General features: G+C 45.5%; 1 protein-coding gene across 1 annotated transcript in view; it reads left to right on the forward strand.

The window, feature by feature from the left end:
* Positions 1-5081: 5081 nt before the first annotated feature.
* The window catches only part of ATP1B3 (ATPase Na+/K+ transporting subunit beta 3), a 63997-nt gene continuing 42443 nt past the window's right edge, over positions 5082-26635 (forward strand). Inside the window, exons 1-2 of the mRNA XM_034781329.1 lie at positions 5082-5361; positions 25710-25838. Of these exons, the coding sequence (XP_034637220.1) occupies positions 5253-5361; positions 25710-25838 (238 nt within the window). The 5' untranslated portion in view covers positions 5082-5252. The remainder of the gene's footprint in view (positions 5362-25709; positions 25839-26635) is intronic.

Consider the following 26635-nt stretch of genomic DNA (forward strand, 5'->3'; position numbering starts at 1 on the left):
TGGGGTGATTTTATTAAGGGGACATTCAGAGGCGCCCGTTCCTGCTCTTCTGACCAGAAATGTTCCCCGCTGTTAACCACGCGGTGGGGGGAGGGGTGAAGTGATCATCCCAGAGAATCGTGTGAGTGTGTGTGTGTGTGTGGGGGGTGGTTTACTTGTGTTTGTGCCGCATGTTAACCGGGAAACCGCAGCCCCTCCTTTTACATTGAAACCCCATTTTAAATGGACAACCCAATTCATCCTTGATATGGGAAATGCGCTGCTGTTTGCAACCTTTCCCGCATGTTAAGAAGGTTAAAAAAGCCAAAACACTGTGGCCTACCATGGCTGCCTGCAAGCCGAAATATGCGACCTTGTAATGAAAGAGTGTACCCATTGTTCTCTAAAATGTGTCTTTTTTAACCACCTCTCCCTTCTCCTCCACCAGCTGCAAATGTTTCTCCTTCGCAGAGGCTCGTGAACATTAGAAAGAGAAAACGGAGGACGAGGGACGATATGTTCACGGAGCTGCAGATGTCCTCCCACGCTGATAGAGCACAGCAGAATGCGTGGAGGCAGTCAATGTCGGAGATGAGAAAAGCCCAATATGAACGAGAGTAGAGGTGGCGGGCTGAATCGCGGGATGAACAGAGCAAGTGGCGGGCTGAAGACGATAGGTGGCATCAGCTTGCAGACAGACGGCAAGAGGCAATGCTCCGTCTGCTGGAGCATCAAACTGATATGCTCGAGCGTATGGTTGAGTTGCAGGAAAGGCAGCAGGAGCAGAGACCGCCGCTACAGCCCCTGTGTAACCAACAGCCCTCCTCCCCAAGTTCCATAGCCTCCTCACCAAGACGCCCAAGAACACGGTGGGGGGGCCTCCGTCCACCCAGTCACTCCACCCCAGATGATCGCCCAAGCATCAGAAGGCTGGCCTTCAATAAGAGTTAAAGTTTTAAAATGCAGTGTGTCCTTTTCCATCCCTCCTCCCCCACCCATCCCAGGCTACCTTGGCAATTATCCCCCTACTTCTGTGAGGAACTAATAAAGAATGCATGAATGTGAAAAAACAATGACTTTATTGCCTCTGCAAGCGGGAGGGGAGGGTGGGGTGGGGTGGTTGGTTTACAGGGAAGTAGAGTGAACTGGGTCGGGGGGGGGGTTTGGAGGGTTCATCAAGGAGAAACAAACAGAAGTTTCACACAGTAGCCTGGCCAGTCACAAAACTCGTTTTCAAAGCTTCTCTGATGCGCACCGCGCCCTGCTGTGCTCCTCTAACCGCCCTGGTGTCTGGCTGCGCGGAATCAGCGGCCAGGCGAGTTGCCTCAACCTCCCACCCCGCCATAAATGTCTCCCCCTTACTCTCACAGATATTGTGGAGCGCACAGCAAGCAGCAATAACAATGGGGATATTCTTTTCGCTGAGGTCTGAGCGAGTCAGTAAGCTGCGCCAGCGCGCTTTTAAACGTCCAAATGCACATTCCACCACCATTCGGCACTTGCTCAGCCTGTAGTTGAACAGGTCCTGACTACTGTCCAGGCTGCCTGTGTACGGCTTCATGAGCCATGGCATTAAGGGGTAGGCTGGGTCCCCAAGGATCACGATAGGCATTTCAACATCCCCAATGGTCACTTTCTGGTCCGGGAAGAAAGTCCCTTCCTCCAGCTTTCGAAACAGAGCAGAGTTCGTGAAGACGCGAGCATCATGTACCTTTCCCGGCCATCCCACGTTGATGTTGGTGAAACGTCCCTTGTGATCCACCAGAGCTTGCAGCAGCATTGAAAAGTACCCCTTGCGGTTTACGTAGTCGGTGGCTTGGTGCTCCAGTGACAAGATAGGGATATGGGTTCCGTCTATGGCCCCGCCACAGTTTGGGAATCCCATTTCAGCAAAACCATCCACTATTGACTGCACGTTGCCCAGAGTCACTACCCTTGCTATCACCAGGTCTTTCATTGCCCTGGCAAATTGGATCACAGCAGCCCCCACCGTAGATTTGCCCACTCCAAATTGATTCCCGACTGACCGGTAGCTGTCTGGCGTTACAAGCTTCCACAGGGCTATTGCCACTCGCTTCTCAACTGTGAGGGCTGCTCTCATCCTGGTATTCTGGCGTTTCAGGGCAGGGGAAAGCAAGTCACAAAGTTCCATGAAAGTGCCCTTACGCATGCGAAAGTTCCGCAGCCACTGGGAATCATCCCACACCTGCAACACGATGCGGTCCCACCAGTCTGTGCTTGTTTCCCGGGCCCAGAATCGGCGTTCCACGGCATGAACCTGCCCCAGTGACACCATGATTTCCACATTGCTGGGGCCTGTGCCTTGTGAGAGGTCTATGTCCATGTCAATTTCCTCATCACTCTCGTCGCCGCGCTGCAATCGCCTCCTCGCCTGGTCCGGGTTTCGCCTTGGCATGTCCTGGCTCTGCATATACTCCAGGACAATGCGCGTGGTGTTCATAGTGCTCATAATTGCCGCGGTGATCTGAGCGGGCTCCATGATCCCAGTGCTAGCTATGGCACCTGGTCAGAAAAAAGGCGCGAAAGTAGTATCTGATGGACCAGGAGAAGGAGGGAGGGCGGGAGGGAGGGAGGGCCGAGTGACGACATGGCGTACAGGTACAGGAACAGGGAATTAAAATTAAGAAAGGTGGCTGTGCATCAGGGAGAAACACAAACAACTGTCACACAGAATGGTCCCCCCAAAGATTAAACTGAAAACCCTGGGCTTAGCAGGCCATTGATTTCACGGAGGAAGGGGAAGCAAATGAATACAGAACAAATCTATTTTTTACATCTTAAGCTGGCAGCCGACGGTGCAGCATGAGTGATAGCCTCTCCAGTATGATGACGACGGTTACCAGTCATAATATACCATCGTCTGCCAAAAGGCAAGGGGCTACTGCTGTGTAGCAATGCAGCCCCACGTCTGCCAGCCCCACGTCCGCCAGCACCCAGCATCGCCCTCGGCCTCTTCTGGGTGCTTAGCAGACAATATTGGGCAATTGGCAGAAAATAGTATATTACGACTGGTAGCCATCATCATCGAAACAGTAGCATGTCTGCCCAGGTGGCCATGATTGACAGCCACTCCAGTACGACGATGATGGATACCAGTCACAATATACCATCTCCTGGCAAGGGGCTGGTGCAATGCAGCCCTACGGCTGCCAGCCCCATGGCTATCACTCATGCTACACCGTCTACCGCCAAAAGGCAGTTAGCAGCTGCTGCTGTGTAGCAATGCAGTCCCACGTCTGCCGGCACCCAGAGGACATATGGTGATGGTGAGCTCAGCTGAGCTGAGCGGGCTCCATGCTTGCTGTGGTATGTTGTCTGCACAGGTAACCCAGGTAAAAAGGTGCGAATCTATTGTCTGCCGTTGCTGTGACGGGGGAGGGAGGGGCCTGATGACATGTACCCAGAACCGCCCGCGACACTGTTTTGCATCATCCGGGCATTGGGATCTCAACCCAGAATTCAAAGAAAAGGCGTGAACCGCTTCTCGGCTCTCTGAGCTGTGGCGCAAACGTAGTATCTGACGGACTAGGGGAAGGAGGGAGGGCGGGCCGAGTGACGACATGGCGTACAGGCACAGGGAATTAAAATCAAGAACGGTGGCTGTGCATCAGGGAGAGACACAAACAACTGTCACACAGAATGGTCCCCCCAAAGATTAAACTGAAAACCCTGGGTTTAGCAAGCTGTTGATTTGACGGAAGGAGGGGGAAGCAAATGAATACAGAGCAAATCTATTTTTTACATCTTAAGACGACGGTGCAGTGTGACTGATAGCCCTCGGCATCTTTCTGGGTGCTTGGCAGCAAATATTGGGCGGTGTATGACGATGGTCTTCAGGCCTATTGCACAATCGGCTGCTCAGGGAAGACTCTGCTAACGTACGATGACCCGACTTGTAATAGGACGGCTAACAGTCGTAATACACCATTTACTGCCAAAAGGCAAGCCCCACGGCTGCCAGCACCCAGATCGCTGATGAAGGCTACCAGTCTACTGCACTGTCTACCGCCAAAAGGCAGTTAGCAGCTGCTGCTGTGTAGCAATGCAGTCCCACGTCTGCCGGCACCCAGAGGACATATGGTGACGGTGAGCTCAGCTGAGCTGAGCGGGCTCCATGTTGTCTGCACAGGTAACCCAGGTAACCCAGGTAAAAAGGCGCGAATCTATTGTCTGCCGTTGCTGTGACGGGGGAGGGAGGGGCCTGACGACATGTACCCAGAACCGCCCGCGACACTGTTTTGCATCATCCGGGCATTGGGATCTCAACCCAGAATTCCAAGGGGCGGCGGAGACTGCGGGAACTGTGGGATAGCTGTGGGATAGCTACCCATAGTGCAATGCTCCGGAAGTCGACGCTAGCCTTGTACTGTGGACGCAGTCTGCCGACTAGAGCACCTAGAGCATTTTATGTGTGGACACACACAATCGGCTGTATACAACCGGTTTCAATAAAACCGGCTTCTATAAATTCGAACTAATTTCGTAGTGTAGACATACCCTTAGTGGGTGTGCACAGCATAGGTGTCACTGAGTACATAAATGAAGTCAAGGAGGTAGCCCAGTCCTAGTTAAGGGAACAATTAGACCTGCTAAATCTTCTTAGCTTCAGGGATGCTGACAACCGACAGCTCCCTTGGTGACTTAGGGGACCTGCCTGGACTCAGCTCCTGTGAAAACCAGGTCACTTACGTGCCTGAACACGGATTCAATGCCACACTTTAAAAATCTGATGTCTAATCAGTTTCTGTTTCCCTTCCCCTGCCAACCATGTGCTTGGGTCTCTCAGCCCTTCCCTATGTCCGGATCCATGGGCTGTGTGCACGCGCTTGGGCGGGGTAAAGCAAGGCAGCGCCTAAGGTCTCCACGCTATGTGCCGTCAGAGCAGCACCACTGAACACGGGAGCTGTAGGCGACTCACGAGCCAGCCAGCGTGTCGCTCTTTGGGGTGCACTTCGAACGCCGGGGCTCTACGGACCAGCTCGCCCCAGCTGCTATTCTCTGCCTGGCCGCCAGGGGGCAGCAGGCGCGGTTTTGAGCCAGCGCGGGCGGAGAAAGGGTGCGCTGACGTATGCGGGCCCCGCCCCGGCAGCGGGGGGCGGAGTGAGGAGCTCGGCTGCGTGCGACCAGCCCGGCCTCTCGGGCGCCTGGCGCGAGGGGAAGAGGACTGTTACTTGGCGGCTCGGAGCAGGCGCTACCGCAGTTCAGCTGGGAGTCTCTGCTGTCCGGACACACACAGCCCTCGCCCCGCCGCCATGTCCAAGGAGGAGAAGAAGCCTTTCAGCCAGACCATGGCCGAGTGGCGGCAGTTCGTGTACAACCCGCGCAGCGGCGAGTTTCTGGGGCGCACGGCCAAGAGCTGGGGTAAGGGACTGGCGGGGGTCCCGGCCAGGGGCCGGGGGCGGTTGGGTGAAGAGGTGAAGGAGCCGTTGGGGGGAGGGGGGAGTTCTGCCGGGGTGGGGCCGCCGGCGGGGAGCCACGAGGCGGTTCTCTGGAAGCCGTTACTTTCGCCGCGTTCTGATCTAAAAATAGCCTGAATCTGACAGTGCGCCGGGGGGGATCTCGGAGCCCGCGTGCTGGTTCCGCGGCACCCGCCCCGCCTTTCCTGTTCGTCTTGCTCGGGGCGGGCTGGTGATCGGGTTGGTGGTCGGGCCGCTACGGCAGCGGGCTGAGGGAAGCATCTCTCAGTACGTCCCCAGCTGATTCGCTCTCCGCGTAAATGCTGCAGTGAGGCTCAGCAGGCTCCTTCTCCGTGTCAGCTGCGGAGGGATGGGGAGGAAGGAGGAGTCTGGTGGCGCAACTGTAGCAGGTTACGGCTGCAAACTCCCGATGCCAAGACTGGGGCCATCTCCCTCCTCGCTGATCTCTTCTGTGGTATTACTGCAGCCACACGCGTGTCATGCGCCCATATGTTCCTTATTGGCATGACAATGTGGGGAGCTCTAACCTGTCAGTGGTGAATGAGGTGGCCTCTGGGGTGCTGCTGCTGGAGGTGGTGGAGAGGTCAGGTCTTTGAGTTGTCAGTTTGCACAGCTTTAGAAAGTAGCAATGATGGATCTGTAACTTGCATTACTGTTGCTTAAGGTTGGCCCTAGATCGAATTTTCTGAGATCTTCATTTACAGATGTGGCTGATATCAGTAGTTTCTCCACATGACCGTTTGGAAGACTGTGTTTTCATTCCCTCCTTAATTTTCCCACTGCCTCCACTGGGAGCTGGAACGGGAGGGAGATGAAATGACGTTATTCTCCCAAGTTCTTAAACTACAATAGTGGGGAAAAATAATATTAAAGTGGTGTATAAATAATGTTAAGTATTAAACTACTCAACTCTTGAAGGGAAATGTATATTTCTTGGCGTCAGATAGCACCTTACCTGCTCCTAAAATTTTGATACAGTTGAAATATTTAAATAGCTGTGCTTATAAAATCCACAAAAATTTCAGCATGGTATTGAGCAGTGCTGGACATATGCACGGCCTGGTACAAACTCCATGAGTAGGAACACACAGTACATGCAGGGGGTGTGCTCTCAGGTTGCCTGTCAGGAGAGGGCGCTGATTCTGACATGAGCTCTCCTCTATTCAGAGGGAAATAAGATCCTGCTTGCTACTCAAATAGAGGAGGTGGAAGAGAGGAAATTTCCACTCTGTTGTTGTCTTGTGACTTCTCTGTTCAGGCACCACATCAGCAGGTTCTCTTAAAGTGTGTGGGTTGAATGAATGGGTGTGTGGTTAAGTGATCATAGAAGCATATTTGTGTACTGAAACAGATAGCATTAGCAACTGGAAGTGCTTTAGAAATCCTTAGCATATCTGAAGGAAAAACAAAAATGTTTATCAATAATAGAATATCAGGGTTGGAAGGGACCTCAGGAGGTCATCTAGTCCAGAATTTGATTTTTTTTTTTAAATAATTTTGACAGATGATATGGATGTTTATTTTTAAGCATTTTTATCTATTTAAATTTTCACAGTTGCAGGAAATCATGTCAGACAGTGGGTGGGGGTCTGATGATTATTTAATGACAGTAGAGATTCAAAAAGTTAGCTTTATAACCATTAAGACATAAATTATCAACTTTACAGGTCAAAATATACAAAACAAATATCTTTAAATCAATATTTAAGTTCTTAAGCAGCATTTTTCTTATGTTGCCTATCTGTAAATTTCTAGCATCAATGGAGATATTTTTTGGCAGCGTGTATATGTATGGTGAAATCAGTGTTTTCTGACCATTACTGATAAAAATCTAATCCTTTCAAGCTTGTAACTTACTTTACTAGAAAGCACCTTTATAATACTTCCATCCTGGTCTCTTCCTGTGCCATGGCATACTGTCTATAAAATTGTTTTTAATAGCAAAGCTATCTTAATCTGGAGTTGTGATTTGTTCTATTTTATAGCCAAATCACTCAGTAAAGATACTTTCCCATTTCAAGAATAAATTCAGTAAATATGTTTATATAAAGGTTCATTTAGTACTTTATGTAATGTTGTTTACTTAATTTGTGCAGGGAATAGGTGTGTGGTAAAGAGATTAAATATTCCTAAGTAATTATTCCTTAATGTCAGTGCTTAATTCTGCATTCACACAAATCATTTTGTATGCTATGGGGGTGTTAGTTTAGACATTTCATGCTTAATATAGTGAATCTATTATGTCTGGCTACTTAAATATTTCTGAAATGTTGAGTCTTCAGTTTATCTTCATGCATTCATGTATGACTTTTGAGGGTAACTACTAAGAAGAAAAATTTGTATTTGATTACAAATTGAAATAGTTTGCCTTGCAACTTTTAAACAGCTCTGTCAGCACTATGGGAAAGAGGTGGGAGGCTGTTGCTTACCAACTCCTTGGGAGCCGTTTAAGCAGCTACTGAACCTTTCTTGTTACCCTTTCTGTTGGTCTGTGGGCTCTTCAGGAAGAGCAGGATAGTTCAACTGGCTTTATTTGCGGTTAGGGGAATACCTAATAAAAGATGACACCTCATCTTCAGCCAGCTGCTCGGGATAGTTCAGAAAAGTGCTAAAGAGAGAATTAGTTACGGCTCCCTGATTCTCTGCCTGAGCCCAAGACAGAGCCTTGAGATTGCTCTAACTTCCATCAAGTTGGCAGTTTACCTGGAGAACACATTCCAGTTGCAGGGAGCCAGAATGCAACATGTTCAGACTGCTCCTCCTCAATCCCTCTGGCCATGTCTGTACTACCATTTATGTCGGTATAACTTATGTCTCTTAGGGATGTGAATAAGCCATTTCCCTCAGTGACATAAGTTACACTGACCTAAATGCTGATGTGGACAGCTACTGCCACTCGTTGGAGGTGGATTAATTAAGTCGATGGGAGAGCTTTTTCCCGTTGGCTTAGAGAAGCTATACTAGACAGCTTATAGCGGTGCAGCTGCACGCTGTCTAGTGTTGCTGTAGCATCTGACATGTCCACTGCACCAGTAGCTGCAAATAAGGAGATAGATGCATAGGAGCTGGTTATACAAGAATCTATGCTTACAGGGGACTCTCCATGGCAGGGGAACATCCAGGAAAGGAAATGGTGGTCGTTTCTGCCTGTCTTAACTGCAGAAGAGGGTGAAGAATCTGTTTCAAAGTATTGATTGTAGACGCTTGACCACCAACATTTTTGGTTGAAAAGCGAGGATGCTACTGAGTAATATGTGATTTTACTGGGTGTGTGTACTGGGAGGTGTTTCAATAAATAGTCTATATTTCTCCTGCCTCCTTAGGAGACTACTGTAGACTTTTTCTTAACTTTGTGTATGTGTCCTCCTTTTTCCTAGTGTCTCGTTGTTGAAAGGATGTACTATGTTTCTTTTTGAAGGTGGGGAATTCTGAAATGAATGATGTACAATGGTGGTGTGACTTAGGCAGAAGGTATTGTTCAGGAGATCAGCTGCTGCATGCATTTGGGCCCGTTTGGAACTGTTTTAAGATTGATGCACTCATTTAATAAAAACTGTAACTCTACAATAGCAAATGATATACAAAAATATAAATACAAATCAAGGTTCTTTAGCATTTCCTGTGAAAAATGGGGAAAATAGTATACACAGAAAACTTAATATAAGCTAAAAGGCAAAGATATGGTAATTATCTTAGAATGTGACAATAGTTATTTTCAGTGCCTGAAACAGGTAAAGATCTATAACCCTAATATGGTTAATTGAAACACTTTCACTAACTCCTTTTAATTTTTCTGTGTTTACAGAAGTTAAAGAAAACTTTCCTGTCCTTTCATGCAAACTACAGGTGGAATTTAAGTTGATGGCTCTGATTGTCTAGCATGTTTACCATTAATTTTATTTGCCCTTTTCACCTTCTGAATGCCAGGGGGATATAATTTTTTACGCTAGGTATTCAGCTGTCTAAGACGATTATAGGATATAAGCATACTACGTGTACTGGCTCAAGGAGCACCATTAAATCTTTATTCATTGTATAGCATACTCTTTGTTGTATAGAGCATAATCTGAGTTTTTTCATAAAAAAGTATCTATGTATTTTCCTGATCTAGCATCTTCAATAATAATGGATTATGCATGAATATAGCATGGTAGTAAGTACTACTGTCTAGTAGTGCAGTTAATTCGATCATTATGCATTATCAGGATTTACACACACACACCCTCCCCGTGCTCCTCCCCATGAATGCTCTTAATTTACACAATCATGACTTTGGAAATGTTGTTGATTCATGTTCCTCTTATGATCTATTTGTGGAAGATACCGTATTACAGGAATGTAGTCTGCCCTGAATGATAGTTAAAGTACTGTATTCATTGCAATATATGTTAATGTAAAGACTATAAAATTGTGATAGTTGCTTTGTCTTTTATATACTATTTCATAGACATACAAGAAAATGAATTAAATTACCCATATGTCTAAAAATTTGTGTAACTTTCTAAATTAATCAAATATGAAATATTGGAATTTTTTAAATTTATATATTCACATATCATGAACTGTGAGTTCTCTGTCAAAACTGTGATTCTTAGGGCTGGAACTGTCTGCAGTCATAAACTGACCAGTTGTGGTAAAACATGCACAGAATAAATTTACCTATAAATTCCTAAATGTTAAAAATTAGGAAAGCTAATTATTTGCTACAGATCATATTAACTTAATGAGTACTAGCTATATACAGCATTACATGGGGCAAATCCGTCAAAAATAGGCCCACTGGTGAATGAATCATTTTAATACTCTCTGCTTCATTGAAATATTTCAGTGGCTGTTTCCTTGACGAGACTGAACATTCTGCATACTAGTATTTAACTTTTTTTCTCTTCTATTTCAGGTCAATGAAGTGCAATCTCACCAGGTTAACCAGCTTCCTTTTAGTTTAAATTAATGTGCCAGCATACACCCTGCTGATGATTCCACACTCACTATTGTATATCACTGAACCTTGACTAAAAGATGAAAGGCAACTCCCATTAATTGCCAGGGTGTTAGTTCTGTAAAGTTTTAATTGTATGATTTGTATAGGATACAAAACTGCATTAAAAATAATGGGATTTACCGTACTTCATATGCAGGCTGCAGTGGTATGTAATGGTACGTGTATGATTTCAGCAAGACATTGGTTGAGTGTTGCATTATGGCCTGGTCCACACCAACCCCCCACTTCGAACTAAGATACACAACTTCAGCTATGTGACTAACGTAGCTGAAGTCGAAATACCTTAGTTCGAACTTACCGCAGGTCCAGATGTGGCAGGCAGGCTCCCCCGTCGACGCCGCGTACTCCTCTCACGGAGCAGGAGTACTGGCGTCGACGGCAAGCACTTCCGGGATCGATTTGTCGTGTTTAGACAAGACGCGATAAATCGAACCCAGAAGATCGATTGCTTACTGCCGGACCCAGAGGTAAGTATAGACCTACCCTAAGAGGGAGTGCTTCATGAGAGCTGCAATAGAAAGTGAAGGGGAGAAGAGAAGCTTTAAATAAGGCTGTTGGTTGGGACGTTGGGCATAAAGCACTTTTAAAAACATTAAACTTACGCTGACTCCACACAGTTTTTTTAAAGGGACAAAGTCAACTTAAAAATTGCACCTTGGTCAGAAAACTTCTACCTAATGCTTTTACAAGTAACACCTAAAATTACAATAGCTGAAAAAAATTCTAACAACTCGTTTATGTATTTGACAGCCCTTTGTGTATATTCAGTTCTACTGTTTTGCCTGCATAATCTGTAAAATTTGCTTTTTGAATGGGATTTTCACACTGCAGCAAGGAGGAAAAAATGTTAAAAACAAACCAAAAAAACCAACAGTGTGATTGTAAAGCACCCAAAATGGCAAGAGGACACTTTGGCAAGTGTAGTACCTGGAGCTACTTCCAGTTAATTTTTTGAAATTGACTAGACTTCAATATTACCCTTCCTCCAATCCACCATTTAAAAAAAAAAAAAGGTAGTCACATCTGTGGTGAAATACAGCTACTGTCTAGTAGCACACAGCAATGTTGGATATATTATCCATCATATATTACCCATTGCATTTTGTGGCGTTCGGTTAAATTGTAAGTGCTTGGAGGCAGGGACCATATCTTTCTTGTCTGGTATGGTATTGAGTCCACTGTCAGTTCATAACAATAAAGAACAAATGATATGCTTTAAATTCACAACCTACCTTAATCTGAATTAACTTTCAAGTATAGACAAGCCTTTATTAAATGATAGTTTGGTACAGGAAGCAAAGAATGCCATATCCTATAAAAATCATAGAGGAAATTTTAGGTAGAATGTAATCAAGTGGTCAGGGATTTTGTTTTTACGTGATGTAATGACTGTACCTCCAGTTACACAGTGTATCCAGCAATATATTGTGGTGTTCAGAGTACTACCTGCTGAATCCCCACCACTACTTCAGCACATCAGTTTACATGGAAGCATCCTATTCAAGGACGGCCACACCCTGTCAATTTAGTTTAAGATCTGGCCAGATCTGAACTCAAATTTGTATTGGTAAAGTAGTGACAACGTAGAGTTTTTTTTAATCTAATAGAAGGAGAGAAGGCAGAATGAAAATCTATACGAACACTTGCAGGCTTCTCGATATGAAAGATGCAGATGGATATTCAGCAACTAACTTTTTAAAATTCAGATTTCATTTAGTGCATTTGACTAGTCAATACTTTGGATTCAGTGCATTCTTGCAGAGCTTGTTTTTATGAAAACATAGGAATTTTTTTCTGTCTAAATTAAGAACCCCTGTTGGCATTTCTTATGTAAGCTTATGCAAGTTCTTCTTAACAAAAGATGTAACTTATAAACTGGACATTAAAGCTCACACATTTCATGTATGATGCTTGATACTGTATTACAATGTAGATGTAGGTGGTGTTTCTGGGTATATGCTTGTTACTTTCCCTACAATCTTTTTAATTTGTTTTCTTTGTCCGCCAACAAGTCAAAAGGAATTGTCCAGTGATATTTGGAATGGTAACCTGTTTTACAGGTCTGGGGACGTACTCTTTCCTCCTTCACTCTCCACAAAAGATGTCATATGTCAGTAGAAATTGTAAAAGCAGTCTCTGATGGGTAGATAGCTGTCTCCTCTGAGCAACAGTTTTTTGCTGATATGCCAAGGAGTACTGTTACACTGCGAATTCATTTAAATCAATAGTAAAAAGACTGTACTTAACTATTTCCTAAAGTAAGCTAATGCTTACTGGTTGGTATGAGAATTCAAATCTAGCAATGATATGCTGTAGCCTAGCAAATTACACTTAGCGTAATTATTAAAAATCTATGATGATAAATAGGGGTGTGTTTCATATACTGGATAGGCTATCCATAAAAATATTTAAATTAGATTTGTTAGAAAAAGCTAAACAAGCCACTACAGTCAGGATGTTGGTTTTATCTTCAAATATTATAAAAATATTCTTATCTTAAAGAATGACCTAAAAGATCGTAAAATTATTTTTATAAACTTAAGGAAAGTCCATCTAGTCCTCTTCCCTCCCGCTCACCCGATGAGGATCTGCAAGGATCTGAGCTCTGGGATTAAGAGGCAGGATGTTGAATTTTTAACAAAACTGAATTTCTAACCTAAAAAAACAAAGCTTGAGGTGTAGAAAGGGTTTGCAAGAGAACCTTTCCAGGCTTTTAAATGTAAAGAAGCAAAAAAAAGTCTCTCTTTAGCTTAGTGCATAAGCAAATCAACATAGCTGAATCAAATAACTTTACATTTATATATAATGCCTTTTACCATGAAGGATCACAGAAGTGTTCTTATCTCCCTTCCCTGCTACTGAAATGCAATAGCTATTCTGCATTGGCAAGACTCCGTGATGATGATTATTATTTATTATTATTAGCAGAAGTGGCACAATAATTTCTGCGATTGGGGAAAATCTGGGGAGATAGAACATGATTATCTTTAATATCTGTGCCCTTATGGCAGTTTCTATTAACGAGTTGAATGCTGCCAAAACCTGCATATCTACTAATCCAGGGGTTCTCAAAAGGGGGTTGGGACCCCTTGGGGTCGCGAGGTTATTGCGTGGGGGGGTCACGAGCTGCCAGCCTCCACCCCAAACCCCACTTTGCCTCCAGCATTTATAATGGTGTTTAATATATAAACTAGTGTTTTTAATTTATAAGGGGGGGGTTACACTCAGAGGCTTGCTATGTGAAAGGGGTCATCAGTACAATAGTTTGAGAACCACTGTACTAATCATTCATACTGAACAATCAGTTTCATTGTTTGAATTAAACAGTTTTAAAACTAAATGTTTGCTGCCAAAATAAAGACAATCTTGCTGACTAGATGGAAGTTGTGACCAGCCACGTTGTCATTAATTTTGTTGAAATGTTGATCTTGCTTTTGTCTGCAGTTAGACTCCTCTGAAGAAATACAGCATTTTGATTTAAAATTTAGAAACTAGGTGTGAGAGAAACTCTTTTATCTCCTTTAGTGTCTTAGACTTGATTTTATTCCACTGTCTATAACATTTGTTTCAACCCCCAAATGCTCTCCTATTTTATATCTAAAAAACTATCCATCACATCTCCAACTCATGGCATGTATACTCCACTCTTTTTACTGCTGCTCAAATCCCCTTCCATGCATTAGTCTCCTTTTACCTTACTATTGTCTCCCTTTCTATGACTCCTTAGCCTTGTCTCTCCAGATGAAAACATTAAATTAACTTGTTCATTATGCTGAAATCATTGTGATTTGGGTAATACAAGTATCTATTCTGTAGTTCAGGAGCTAAGGTTTCTCTCTATACAGGTTTATTTAAGCTGATTAAAATATATGGTGGTGGTACTATAGAGTACGTATGAATCCTGCTGTGTTGAATTGATGCTATATATTGAATATGAATTGGCTCAGTTCTTCAGCAGATATAAAAAATCATACTTGATGGTGCTTAAAACTTCAACTGAAGTTTTAAACAATATTTAAAATAAGTATAACTTAATCTCTAATGAACCAAAAAAAAATTGCTACAAAAGAAGCTATCTTAGTAGAGAGGATTTTAGGGACATGACGTCAAGGTGGAAAATACTGTAGGCCTGCTTCACTTGTTTGAGTTCAGAATTGGATGTTGCTGTAGTAAAAACAAACAAACAAAAAAGATTGGGGTTTTTTTCTTACTTCTATAGGAGTCCTGCTGATCTTCAAACGGGAAATCTGCTTCACAATTTACTGTTAACTCTCTATGTGATCAGGACTTTGAGATTGTCTGAAGGAGTGGTATAAATTATAGTATGAAGTTTCTTTCCTTTCGGCATTTGTCCTCTAAATTAAATGGTCAAGATAGAGCAGAGTTCAGGCTTTCCCTGCAGGAACAGTTCATCCAAACCTTGAAGGTTTGTGGGATAGAAAAGTTTGCCAAAAATCAGACTCCCTTCTATCTGTATGTATTTGAGAAGATAAAGCTTTTTAGCAGGAAAACTACTTGTTGTTGCTGAACCCAGTGTTCTGAAAGTTCAAAAAATGCTTCTGGCCATTTGAATTGAATTTGAAATTTGCACATCTAAATCTCCTGTTGGGATTCTGTAGCTTGTCAGGGAAACATCCTTGCCTTTAATATCTTGTGTAACCTGTTCTTGGTGACATATCCCTAGTAGTACATATAAGGAGATGAATTTATTATTTTAAGTGTTAGGCTCAGTTGCTGTTGGTTACTAACACCAGATGGGATGATGGTATAATATCTAGCTGCAATTATTTTGGAAGGGAAAATTTATCAATTTCGAGAGATTATTGGACATACAATTTAGTGGCTAAACTGCAAACTAGTTCCTGTTGTGAATTTAAAAATGTGTAGTAGTGCAGGACAAAACTGACAATTTCTCACGATTCTAAAATGTCTTCATAGCTTTTAATCTATTGCATAACTTCAAAAAATTCCCTATAGCATCCATACAGTGTTAACTTCATCTGCTTTTTCTGCAACAGAAGTTAGTCATTTTTCTGAGCTGTACATGTTATTTACATTGGCTACACTGAAGTAGCACAAGGAAATAAACCAAATCAACCAATTTGGTTTATGCTGTTAACACAAGTCCATGTTTGTTAAATGGAATGTGTCAGTGTTGTACTAAAGGAAACTTTTCATATTAATTGCTGAGAGTGCAGAACATATGAGAGAAATAGTAAGCTACTATTAAGAAGCTCTATAAAAAGAGCTTTAAGCTATGTTTCTACTCCGAAGACATTCAGGAATCAGGTCTGTTAAACAAGGTCATGACACTTTTTTAGATTTTGAGAGTCCCTTCTGTTTACTGACTGCCATTTATTACCTTTTACTTATGCTATCCTGACAGAGCTAACACAGCTACATCAGTGTGAGCTGAATTTTTCTCCTGTTCATTTCTCACTTATTGGTCAGAATGTAAGATGAAGTGGTAAGACAACCTAATGAATGATGTAGAGCAGGTCAGGGTTCTTATACTTGATGATTTTTTTTTTTTTTTTTTTTTTTACAATAATGTGCCTGCTGCTTTTTAGATCTCCATTCAAGATCATGCAGAACATCTCTCACTTCCTTCTGATCACAAAATCCTGTAGCAACTGTAGTAGTTGTTCACATGGAAAAGTGATAATAGAGAAACATTTAATATGCTAAGTTTCCTTAAATGAAACTTGGTAACTGGAAATTAAGAGACCTTATGACCAGTCAGCTCTTTGTATAGTTTGGGAATCTGTGTAGAGTTACCAGTAAACCTTAATTTTAAATGATCAGACATATACAGATTAGAACTGTCCTTGGTCATTATTCAGAGTTTTGGCTGGGAAGAAGAAAAGATGCAGAGCCCAAGTATTTAGGGAGGAAGTGGGTTAAGCGTGTGTGTGGTTGGGGGGGGGGGAGGAGGCAGACAATTAGAGTGAAACAGGCAGAAATTACAAAATTTTGAAAGTATTTACTCTTAGTTTAAAAATAAAACCCCAAACTTGCCATTCCTGATCTAGTGGCCAGATTCTCTTGTGGTACAGAGGGGGTGGAATCTGCTTCTAATCCCTCCACTCCCGTCCAAAAAAGGAGAGGAGAGTCCCCTGTGGGTATAGAGTTGGCATAGCTGACTTCGAATGTTGCTCTCTTCATAGCTGCAGTACAAGATGCATGTTGGCTGTGGTGTGATGAGGTGTGGCAGGTGCTATGGTGATGTTCAGCAGGCGAACAGTCCCTTGGCAACTATTGCCAGCTGGTGGATGTTAGAGCAGCTCCTAAGAGAAAGCATAAAGTTGGTACAGCAAAGAATCTGGACCCAGATCTTTTAAGTAAGAGAAATGATTTACCCTGTATTGTTGAATGCCATTTATTTGTATGAATATTTCCAACAGACACTTTAACCTTGAGACTTCTGACTTTTGCTGCCTGAGAATTGAGTTTTAAGTATGGCTTCTAAGGTAGGCAGTAAGTCACAAGATAGCAAAATGATTTGGTAAAGCCAGCCGTGATGTGGGAAAGTATTTGTATAGGTCTGCTTAGTCATCTTCTAAAACTATTTCCAAAATGTTTGGAGATTATTTTTACTTTTGCTAAAGTACAAAAAAAAATTGTGGAATCAGAATGAAATGGCATTTTTGTAAGTTTTTTACTACATTCATATTGAGAAGAGGGAAATATAAATTTACAAGAATATCATTTGCTTCTGTGGGCAACTGTACAGGCAAGACATAGTAAGGAAAGAGAGTGAGAGGGGGGCATTCAAAACTGAGAAGCCAGACAAACCACAAAAGATAAGTTGAGGAGAAATAAGAGTGGTGTTGCTCTCTTCCCTCCTAGGAAAGAGGAAATTCCAAATTTGATATTTTACCGTCTTACGTAGTAGCTAAACTATGGGGAGCTTCCTGGGAAAGACTCCTGGTGTGAAGTCAGCATATGTTCTTCCTTGCCCCATAGCCTCCATGGTAGCTGGGATCGTTGTGTGCATCATGGTGCTTTATCTTAAACCTCAGACGACTTCTTCGAGTGATTGCTCATGTGTATTCCGCAATAGGTGTGCGTGCTCGCCACATGCACCGGTGCTGGAAGTTTTTCCCCTAGCAGTACCTGTAGGAGGGAGCGCCCCCCTGGCGTGGTATAAGGGGAGCTGCGCACTCCCCCCACCCTCAGTTCCTTCTTGCCCTCAGTGAAGGTGCGTCGGAACTGCTCTCCTCCAGCTTTGCTGTAGCTCGTCCCCAGAACTGTTCTTTCATTTAGTACCTGTAGTTAGTTTAGTCAGTCAGTGAGCCCGGGCTGGGGCATGCCCCAAACCCCGGGATTTAACTTGTGCAGTTCTTGTCAACGTTCTATGCCAAGAAGCAACCCGCACACAGACTGCGCTGCTTGGGAGAAACCCATATCAGCGAGAGTGCAAGATTTGCAAATCGTTTAAGCCTTGGAGAAAGGGACATTAGGCTCCTAGCCATTCTGATGGAGTTGGTGCTGATCCCAACCCCAGCACGCCACTCCGAGCCGGTACCGGGCACCGTGATCTCGGTACGCAGTGATCCGCCGGTGCCATCGACCAGTCAGCACCGGTCCCCTTCCTCGGGGCACGCCAAGAGGGCCAAGGAATCTCCCTCTTTGCAGTGGCACCAAGGGAAGTCTGGGACAGAGGGTATGCTCGTGTCGGGCAGTCCTCGATCTCTACCAGGCCCTAGGCCTCCAACTCACATAGAGCAGAGTAGCCTGGCCCCTTTGGAACAGGCCTCTCCAGATGTCCTCATGACATCCACGCCCGAAGCCTTCCAGGCAGCCTGGGATGTCTTGTCCATGCCGGTGCCCGGAGCGCCCCCGATGTCGGCCCCATGCTCCAGAGGCAAGCCCCCGCTGGGATCTCCGCAGTCTCCCCGGCTCGGTACTGGTCTTGGTCGAGGGAACATTCCCAATACCGATCACCGCCCAGCATCCACTTGGAGCAGAGTCCACGTGGATCACCCTTGATGCCGACCAGACTCTCGGGCTGGGTTCATTCCAGCTGGGACTCACGGCACTGGTCCTCCTCAGAGAGCAGATATCGACAGGACCGCAGCGGACATTGTCTTCGGTCCCGGAGAGGGTACTGCAGTAGGTCACGGCACGCTCGTTGACGCCGTTCCTGCTCGGGCTCCTGCTCCAAGCCTCCGCCAAGGCACCGCAGCCCTGGGCGCCAGTCGCCTCGCCGTTGCGGGTCTGCCCGTCGAGGCCGTTCGCGGAGCAGCTATTACTATTGGTACCAGTCCTCCATCTCCAGATTGCGGTCCCGTGACCGTCGCAAATCCCGGCGCCACCACTCCTCCTGGTCGAGAGACAGCAGCAGATCCTACACCAGCCCAGTCTCCATTTGTAGCCATACTTCAACGGGCCAGACCGGCCAACCCGGCAGCCACGACGCACGGTGCCACAGCAGGTGCAGTGACACCGAGCATCGTGGCCAGCCCAGTGGTACCAGTGGGCACCGTGGCCTCCAGCACAGCCCCAGTGGGAGCTCACTTGGTGGTCGGAGCTTCGGAAGCACCGTCAGCCTCCCTCTCCAGACCCCCGACAAAGGAGTCGGTGAGACGCTCATCCTCGGTACCGCGCCCGGAGTCCAACCAGGTGGTGGATCCTCTAGTGCTGGCCGACACCCAAACCACCGCACCGCCCTTTTTTCCCTGCCTGGAGGAGGCGATTGTGGCCCCGCTTCCCTCTATCCCGCAGGACGACTTCAGGGTCCACCAAGAGCTCTTAAAGAGGGTGGCAGCAAGCCTCCACCTCCAGGCAGAGGAGATGGAGGAGCCCTCGGACTCCCTGTACATCGTGTTGTCCCCATTGGCATAGGGTAGGGTGGCCTTGCTGCTCCATGAAGGAGTGGCTAATATTTCAAATGCCCTGTGGCAAACACCAGCCTCATTGGGCCCCATATCAAAAAAGGCAGAACGCAAGTACTTTGTACCCTTAAAGGACATGAGTACCTATATACCCACCTGGCGCTCAACTCCCTGGTGGTCGAGTCGGTCAACCAAAGTGAACGACAGGGTCAGCCAGCCCCGACCCCAAAGAACAAAGACTCTTGGAGGCTGGAATCTTTCGGAAGAAAAATATATTAAGTCTTCGAGCTTCCAGTTATGAGTGGCAAACCATCAGGGGTTGCTATGAATTTAATCTGTGGGGCTCCCTGCCTAAATTTGAGGTCTCCCTCCGGGAGCTTGATAAGGAGTAGTTCCGGGCGCTGGTGGAGGAAGGGGCAGCGGGAGCTTGGGCTTCCCTGCAGGCTAACTCAGATGCTGCGGACACAGCCTCATGTTTAATTGCCTCTCTGGTGTCCCTGAGACTGCATCTGGCTCCTGCTCTCCGGGCTCTCCAGCAAGGTGCAATCTTCCGTGCAGGATCTCCCGTTTAATGGGAAAGCTCCGTTCGCAGAGGAAACAGATACAGGGCTGCATCGCATGAAGGACACCCGCACGACCCTCCAGACCCTGGGTCTCTATGTCCCGGCTCTGGCAAAACCTAAGTTCAAGCCACAGCAGACTCCGACCCCGGCCGCCCTCCTGAAGTACGAGGCTGCTCAGAAGAAGCAACGGGGCTATAAGAGACTCCCTCGCAGGCAGTCTCGGCCTGCCCCCCAGCCTGGACCTTCCAAGGCAAGCAGGAAGGGAAAAGGCGATTTTGATGGGACGCTAGGGGGCAACCCACTAGTCCTCATCAGGGATCCAACACCAATAAAGCTTCCCTTCTCCAACCGGTTGTGTGCTTTTCTTCCAGAATGGTCTCGGCTCACTTTGGACAGGTGGGTCCTCAACACCATCTCCCAGGGTTACACCCTCCAGTTTTATCTCCTCCCCACCCAACCGCCCCCATCCCTCCTGGGAGACCCCTCTCACGAAGCTCTGCTCAAGCAGGAGGTGGGGTGGCTCCTAGGACTAGGAGCGATAGAGGCGGTGCCCGAGGAGTTCATGGGCAAGGGGTACTACTCCCGTTATTTCCTCATCCCGAAGGCCAAAGGGGGTCTCAGGCCCATACTGGACCTATGGGGTCTGAACCAGCACATGGTGAAGCTCAAGTTCCACATGGTCTCCCTGGCCTTCATCATCCCCTCCCTGGATCCCGGGGATTGGTACACTGCCCTCGATCTACAGGACGCATCCACATATTCAAGGGGCACAGGCGCTTCCTCTGTTTTGTGGTGGGACAGAATCATTACCAATTTATGGTACTCCTATTTGGGCTGTCCACTGCCCCCAGAGTGTTTACAAAATGCATGTCGGTGGTAGCGGCCTATCTCGGGCAGCGGGGGGTACAGATATTTCCCTATCTGGATGATTGGCTTGTCAAAGGCACCTCCCGTTCGCAGGTGAGGGATCATGTGGCGCTCCTCCTGTCCACATACATCGCCTTGGGCCTACTGGTAAACAACACCAAGTCCACGTTAGTCCCAGTCCAATGCATAGAGTTTATTGGGGCACTCCTGGATGCAGTGTCGGCCAGGGCCTCCCTCCTGCCAGACAGGTTCAAGACCCTGAAAGGTCTCATCGACCCGGTCACAAGGTTCCCGGTGACAACAGTCAGGGTTTGCCTGCAGCTTTTGGGTCATATGTCGGCATGCACTTACGTGGTCTGTCACGCCAGACTCAGGATGAGGCCCCTCCAGCTCTGCTTGGCCTTGAATTTCTCCCAGGCCATGGACAGGATGGATACTGTGATTACCTCCCTGCGATGGTGGTCCACCCCGAACAACATGCTCCAAGGGCTTTCATACCCAAGGCCTGTGGTCGGCTCAGGACCTGACCCTAAACATAAACGTCAGGGAGCTCAGAGCAGTAGGGCTGGCATGTATGCTCTTCCGCTCGCACCTGGAGGGCAAGGTAACCAGGGTCCTCACAGACAACACGCCCTCGAAGTTCTGTATCAACAGGCAAGGCGAGGCCTGCTCCTCTGCTTTGAAGCCCTCAGGCTGAGGGACTTCTGTATAGCCCACAACATCCACCTGAAGGCCTTCCACTTACTGGGCGCCCACAACGAGAGGACGGATCGCTTGAGCAGGGACTTCTCCTCACAACATGAGTGGTCCCTCCACCTGGAAGTGGCCCACCTGCTCTTCCAAAGGTGGGGAAGTCCCCAGCTGGACCTATTCACGACTAGGTCCCTGGTTCTGCTCCAGGGGGGACCTGGGGAGGGGCGCTATCTACAATACCTTTCTCCTGTCCTGGTCAGGCTGGCTTCTCTACGCCTTCCCCCTGTTCTCTTTATCAGCAGGGTTCTGGAAAAGATAAAGTCGGGCAAGGCCCAAGTTCTCTTGATTGCCCCGGTGTGGCCCAGGCAGTATTGGTACGGGACCTTCACAGGCCTGGCAGTAGCTCCGCTGTGGCCGTGGCCGTTGCCGCTCCGCCCGGACCTGCTCTCACAGGACCAGGGCCGCCTCCTCCATCCCAACCTAGCAAGTCTTCACCTTATGGTGTGGCTGCTCATTGGTTAGGTGGAGAGGAAAGGACATGCTCCGAGCAAGTTCAGCGCCTCTTCCTCAAAAGTAGATAGCCCTCCACTCACTGCTCTTATTTGGTGGGCGGCAGACCAGGGTGTCTCCCCGGTGACCGCCCCGATCCAACTTATCCTTGATTACCTCCTCCACCTGAGGACCCAGGGCCAGGTGTCCTCGTCCATCAAGGTGCACCTGGCGGCCCTATCGGCCTTCCATCCACCGGTGCAAAGACACACGGTGTTTTCCCATGCTATGACTGGCCAGTTCCTTAAGGGTCTAGACCGTCTTTTCCCATATTCTAGACTCCTGGTTCCACAGTGGGACCTAATCCTGGTGTTGGCTCATCTCACAGGGCTCCCGTTTGAACTACTGGCCACATGCTCCTAGTCTCACCTCTTGTGGAAGGTGGCCTTCCTGGTTGCTATCACGTCAGGGCCCTGACCTCCGAACCGCCGTACACGGTCTTTAATAAGGACAAGGTTCAGCTCCATCCACACCCCGCGTTCCTCCCAAAGGTGGTCTCCGCCTACTACATAGGTCAGGACATTTTTCTACTGGTCCTCTGCCCCAGCCTCATGCATCCAGTGAAGAACGCTGCCTCCACATGCTCAACGTGCGACGGGCTCTGGCTTTCTACCTCAAGCAGACTAAGCCATTCAGAAAGTCCTCGCAACTGTCGCCTTGGCTGAGCGTGCGAGGAGCCAGCCGATTTCCACTCAGCAGCTTTCCAATTGGATTACTTCATGCATCCGTTCCTGTTATGAGCTGGAGGGTGTTCTCCTCCTCCCCCCCACCCCCCGCAACCCATTGTGAGGGTGCGCTCGACCTGGGCACAGGTCTCTTCGGCTGCCTTTGTGGCCCACGTCCCCATCCAGGACATTTGTAGGGCCGCCACATGGTCGTCGGTTCACCTTGCACTATGCGATCGTCTCCCAAACCAGGGATGACGCCGGGTTTGGCAGGGCTGTTCTCCGTCCTGGGAACTTGTGAACTCCTACCCATCTCCAACAGAGATACCTTGGAATCACCTATTGTGGAATATACATGAGCGATCACGCGAAGAAAAAAGTGTTACCTTTTCCATAACAGGTGTTCTTCGAGATGTGTTGCTCATGTCTATTCTGCATCCCACCCTCCTTCCCCTCTGTTGGAGTTGTCTGGCAAGAAGGAACTGAGGGTGGGGTAATGCGCAGCTCCCCTTATACCGCGCCAGGCAGGCGCCACTCCAGAGGTCATGGGGGGCGCTCCCCCCTACGGGTATTGCTAGGGGAAAAACTTCTGGTGCCAGTGGCGAGCATGCACATCTATTGGGGAATAGACATGAGCAACACATCTCGAAGAACACCAGTTACGGAAAAGGTAACTGTTTTTTCCATCTGTTATATTGGCGCATATATGTGGCTAATAATCTTGTGGACTTCTTCAGGCCCTATATGTAAACATTACAGCACACAAAATTATGTACTCTTCAAATGTTTTTGCAATACCTACTCACATCTAGGTGAGTTTAGGACAATTATTCACCCTTAATTCTAAATTACTCTTTCTGTGGGTTTACTTGAGACAGCTACGCTTAATGTACTAAAAGAAAATCTACCAAACTTGACTATTTTATTTTGTATGCACACAATATGCTCTTGTAAATGGAGTACTGGAATAGCTTTAGTTACAAAGTTCCAGAATGGACCACGTTCCTGTAAAAACTTACAGCTCAATCTAAGCCATTTTTGATAGGCATCACTTTTTATATGGGTAATTGCATCCTTTACCCTCAAATTGACTTGTGATGCAGCACTTCTAAGGTGAAAGCCTTTTGCCTCATTACACAGCAAAGGTGCACATTAATAGTACTACTGCAGAGTATCATATCTAGTTATTTTTAGGACCTATGAGATTGTGTAACTAGACAGTTACTTGAAATGTAGATTATTCTCCTTCGCAGGTTTTCAGAGGAGCAGTCCATAACTAATTGCACGATTCATCATTTTTTTTATCTTGCGGGCACATACTTTCTTCCAAGCTTTCCGTGCAAAAGCTTCCTTGTGTCACTTTCATTTTTGTAAAACATTAATCACTATTGCCAATGTGGTGAAAAACTGAGGTGATGAAATGTTCAAGCCTGCGTTGAAATAGTATGTTAAAGAACACCAGTTGGCAAAATTAAAAAACTACATAACCCTGTATATCTGGGTCATCTTAAAGCCTTTTCAGTCTATTTCTTAACTAAAGGCTAGTGCCATTTTAAAAAATGTTCAATTTGTTAACTCCATAGCAGACTAGGTCAAGATGAGGATTCCAGCCAGTTGCACCCCAGCAGTGTTACTTAAGATCTTTAAATCCTTAGTGACTGTGTCAGGTTTCCTCCCTCCTTTTCCACACACATTGTTCCTTCACAGATGATATCCATGTGGTAACTTGGAAAGCATCATGATTTTTCAAAGCTTGAGGCAATAGAAGTAACGTTTTAATATTAATTTGTTTGAATGCTGTTTATAGGAATAATATGATATAGAAATATATTTAGTAAATGCCTTGAATCATTGGCAAACATTAGCTTTGGCTTGATATGCTTCAGTATAATGTAGCTTCTTACTAACCTTAATTTTTCTATTGATTTTGGGAGATACTAGAGAGGATGGGGGAAGCTTGTCCATGAAGCTGCCTGTTTATCTAAGTTATCAGTTTTGCTCTCTAGACAATTGCCCTTGGTGACAAACTTTCTGTAGCTTATTGGCACAGACCTACATTAACAATATTTAATAGTACATAAAGCTTACAGAAAACACCTGAAGTGGGCAATCCAAGCTTGGCTCTAGACCAGCGGTTCTCAGTCCATGGGCTGCATGCAGCCCAATTAGCACACAGCTGTGGGCTAAAGGCCACGCATGGCGGGCTCCTGGCTGCCTGGCCGTGTGTGGTGGGCTCCCAGCTTCCCCACAGCAGGTTCGGGGTCCCCACATGGCCCACAGTGATAAATAGGTTTAGAACCACTGGTCTGTTCACTCTAGTTAAATGAAAAACTATATTTACTTAATGCTTTAAAAAAGAAAAAAATGAATCTGTTAATAAAATTGCTAAAGGAGCTCTGTAATGTGCCCCGTCTAAACCCAATGTCTGGGATAGCTTGAGAAATAATTGCAAGATGTACCAATTGTGTGTTAGATGTATTCTACAACCTTCTTAACCACATCGCAAAACCACCTAACTTACTGTCACATGTACCTCAAGTTCTGCATCAGAAGTAGCATCATATAGTCTCCAATCAGCAAGTGAGAAATTCTACAGTTGTAATTTGTGTTCCGATTATAGCATTTTGTTTTTTCATCCAGGGCTCTCTAAACTTGGTGAAAATCTAATGTATAGTCATTTGTCTTGTAATCTGGTTGATTATTCACATATAGCATTGCACATAGAGGTCTCTGTTATGTCGGGGTATAATCAGTTTCTTGGCTCTCAGAAAGAGCAGCTGCAACAAAACAAAAATTGTCCTCAGAAGCTGGGGAAGGAGCATCCTCCTGTTCAAGTTGTTTTTTTTTTTTTTTTTATAAATGGAATGACCTTTCTTTTAAAAGCCGAACTTTATATATATGTTAGGGGGGAGTGAGTGTGTGTGTATGTGTATGTATAGATAGATATAAATGCTGAAACACAAGGAAGATCTAATTTGGTATCTCTGTGTTTGAGTGGTGGGGACTGAGCACCTGATCCAACTCCTACTACAATCCTGAGTGTCAGAGTAAAAAAATTAGACTCGCGTTCAGTTTAAAATAAATATTTTGTTAATTTGAGTTCTTTAATTTTACAGGTCTAATCTTGCTGTTTTATCTGGTATTCTATGGTTTCCTAGCAGCACTCTTTACGTTCACAATGTGGGTTTTGCTTCAGACCCTGAGTGGAGATATTCCCAAATATCGTGACCGGATTTCTAGTCCAGGTAACTGTACTCTTTTTAGTTTTATGTCTGGATTTTAAATTAGAATAAGATAACATTTATCTAATAACTTCCTTTTAGGATAAAGTACATATTCCAATGTGGTGTAGTTTTAATTAGACTAATAAAGAATTTTAAAGGAGGACTCGTTTATAATGTGTGAATCATTTGGGCTTTGTAGGTGTGCAGCATAAAGCCATTTAGAGGCTTTTTTTTTTTTTACCATATTTACTAACTGATAGCTCTAAATACACTCCTTTCTAGTTCTTCCTGGATTTTGCCATACATTTAAATTGCAGTTTTCAATCCACAACAGTGAAATATGAGGTCATTTACATATCTATGTTTTGATATTTTGCTGCAGGGTAGATTTGATTTAAATCATGATTTAAATCACTGGTCAGGAAGACTTGATTTAGTCATGGATTTCTACATAAAAGTGCATTCTTGTTGGTTGTTATAACCTTAATACATATTCTTCACAACTCAGAGATAGATTTAGGTTTCATTTTTAGAAGGTACACACTATACATTTTTAAACAGTGATTTATTTTGAAAACTTTTCCGATTAGTTTTATAGCTATATCAGAAAATGAATGATTGTTTGGTTATTTCATAAACCAAAGGTAATTGAAGCAGATATTTATGAAGTCATTGGGAGGAGAACTATCTCCAATTCAATAGGTTAATCATTAATATTTGGAGGATTTTCTTGCCATGCTGTATTAGGAGGAGAACATCACCAGACAGACATTTAAACTGTTTTATTTAACTAAAACAACGTTATGTATTCTAGATTC

The sequence above is a fragment of the Trachemys scripta genome, chromosome 9, assembly GCF_013100865.1.
Source record: "Trachemys scripta elegans isolate TJP31775 chromosome 9, CAS_Tse_1.0, whole genome shotgun sequence".
NCBI lineage: Eukaryota > Metazoa > Chordata > Testudines > Emydidae > Trachemys > Trachemys scripta.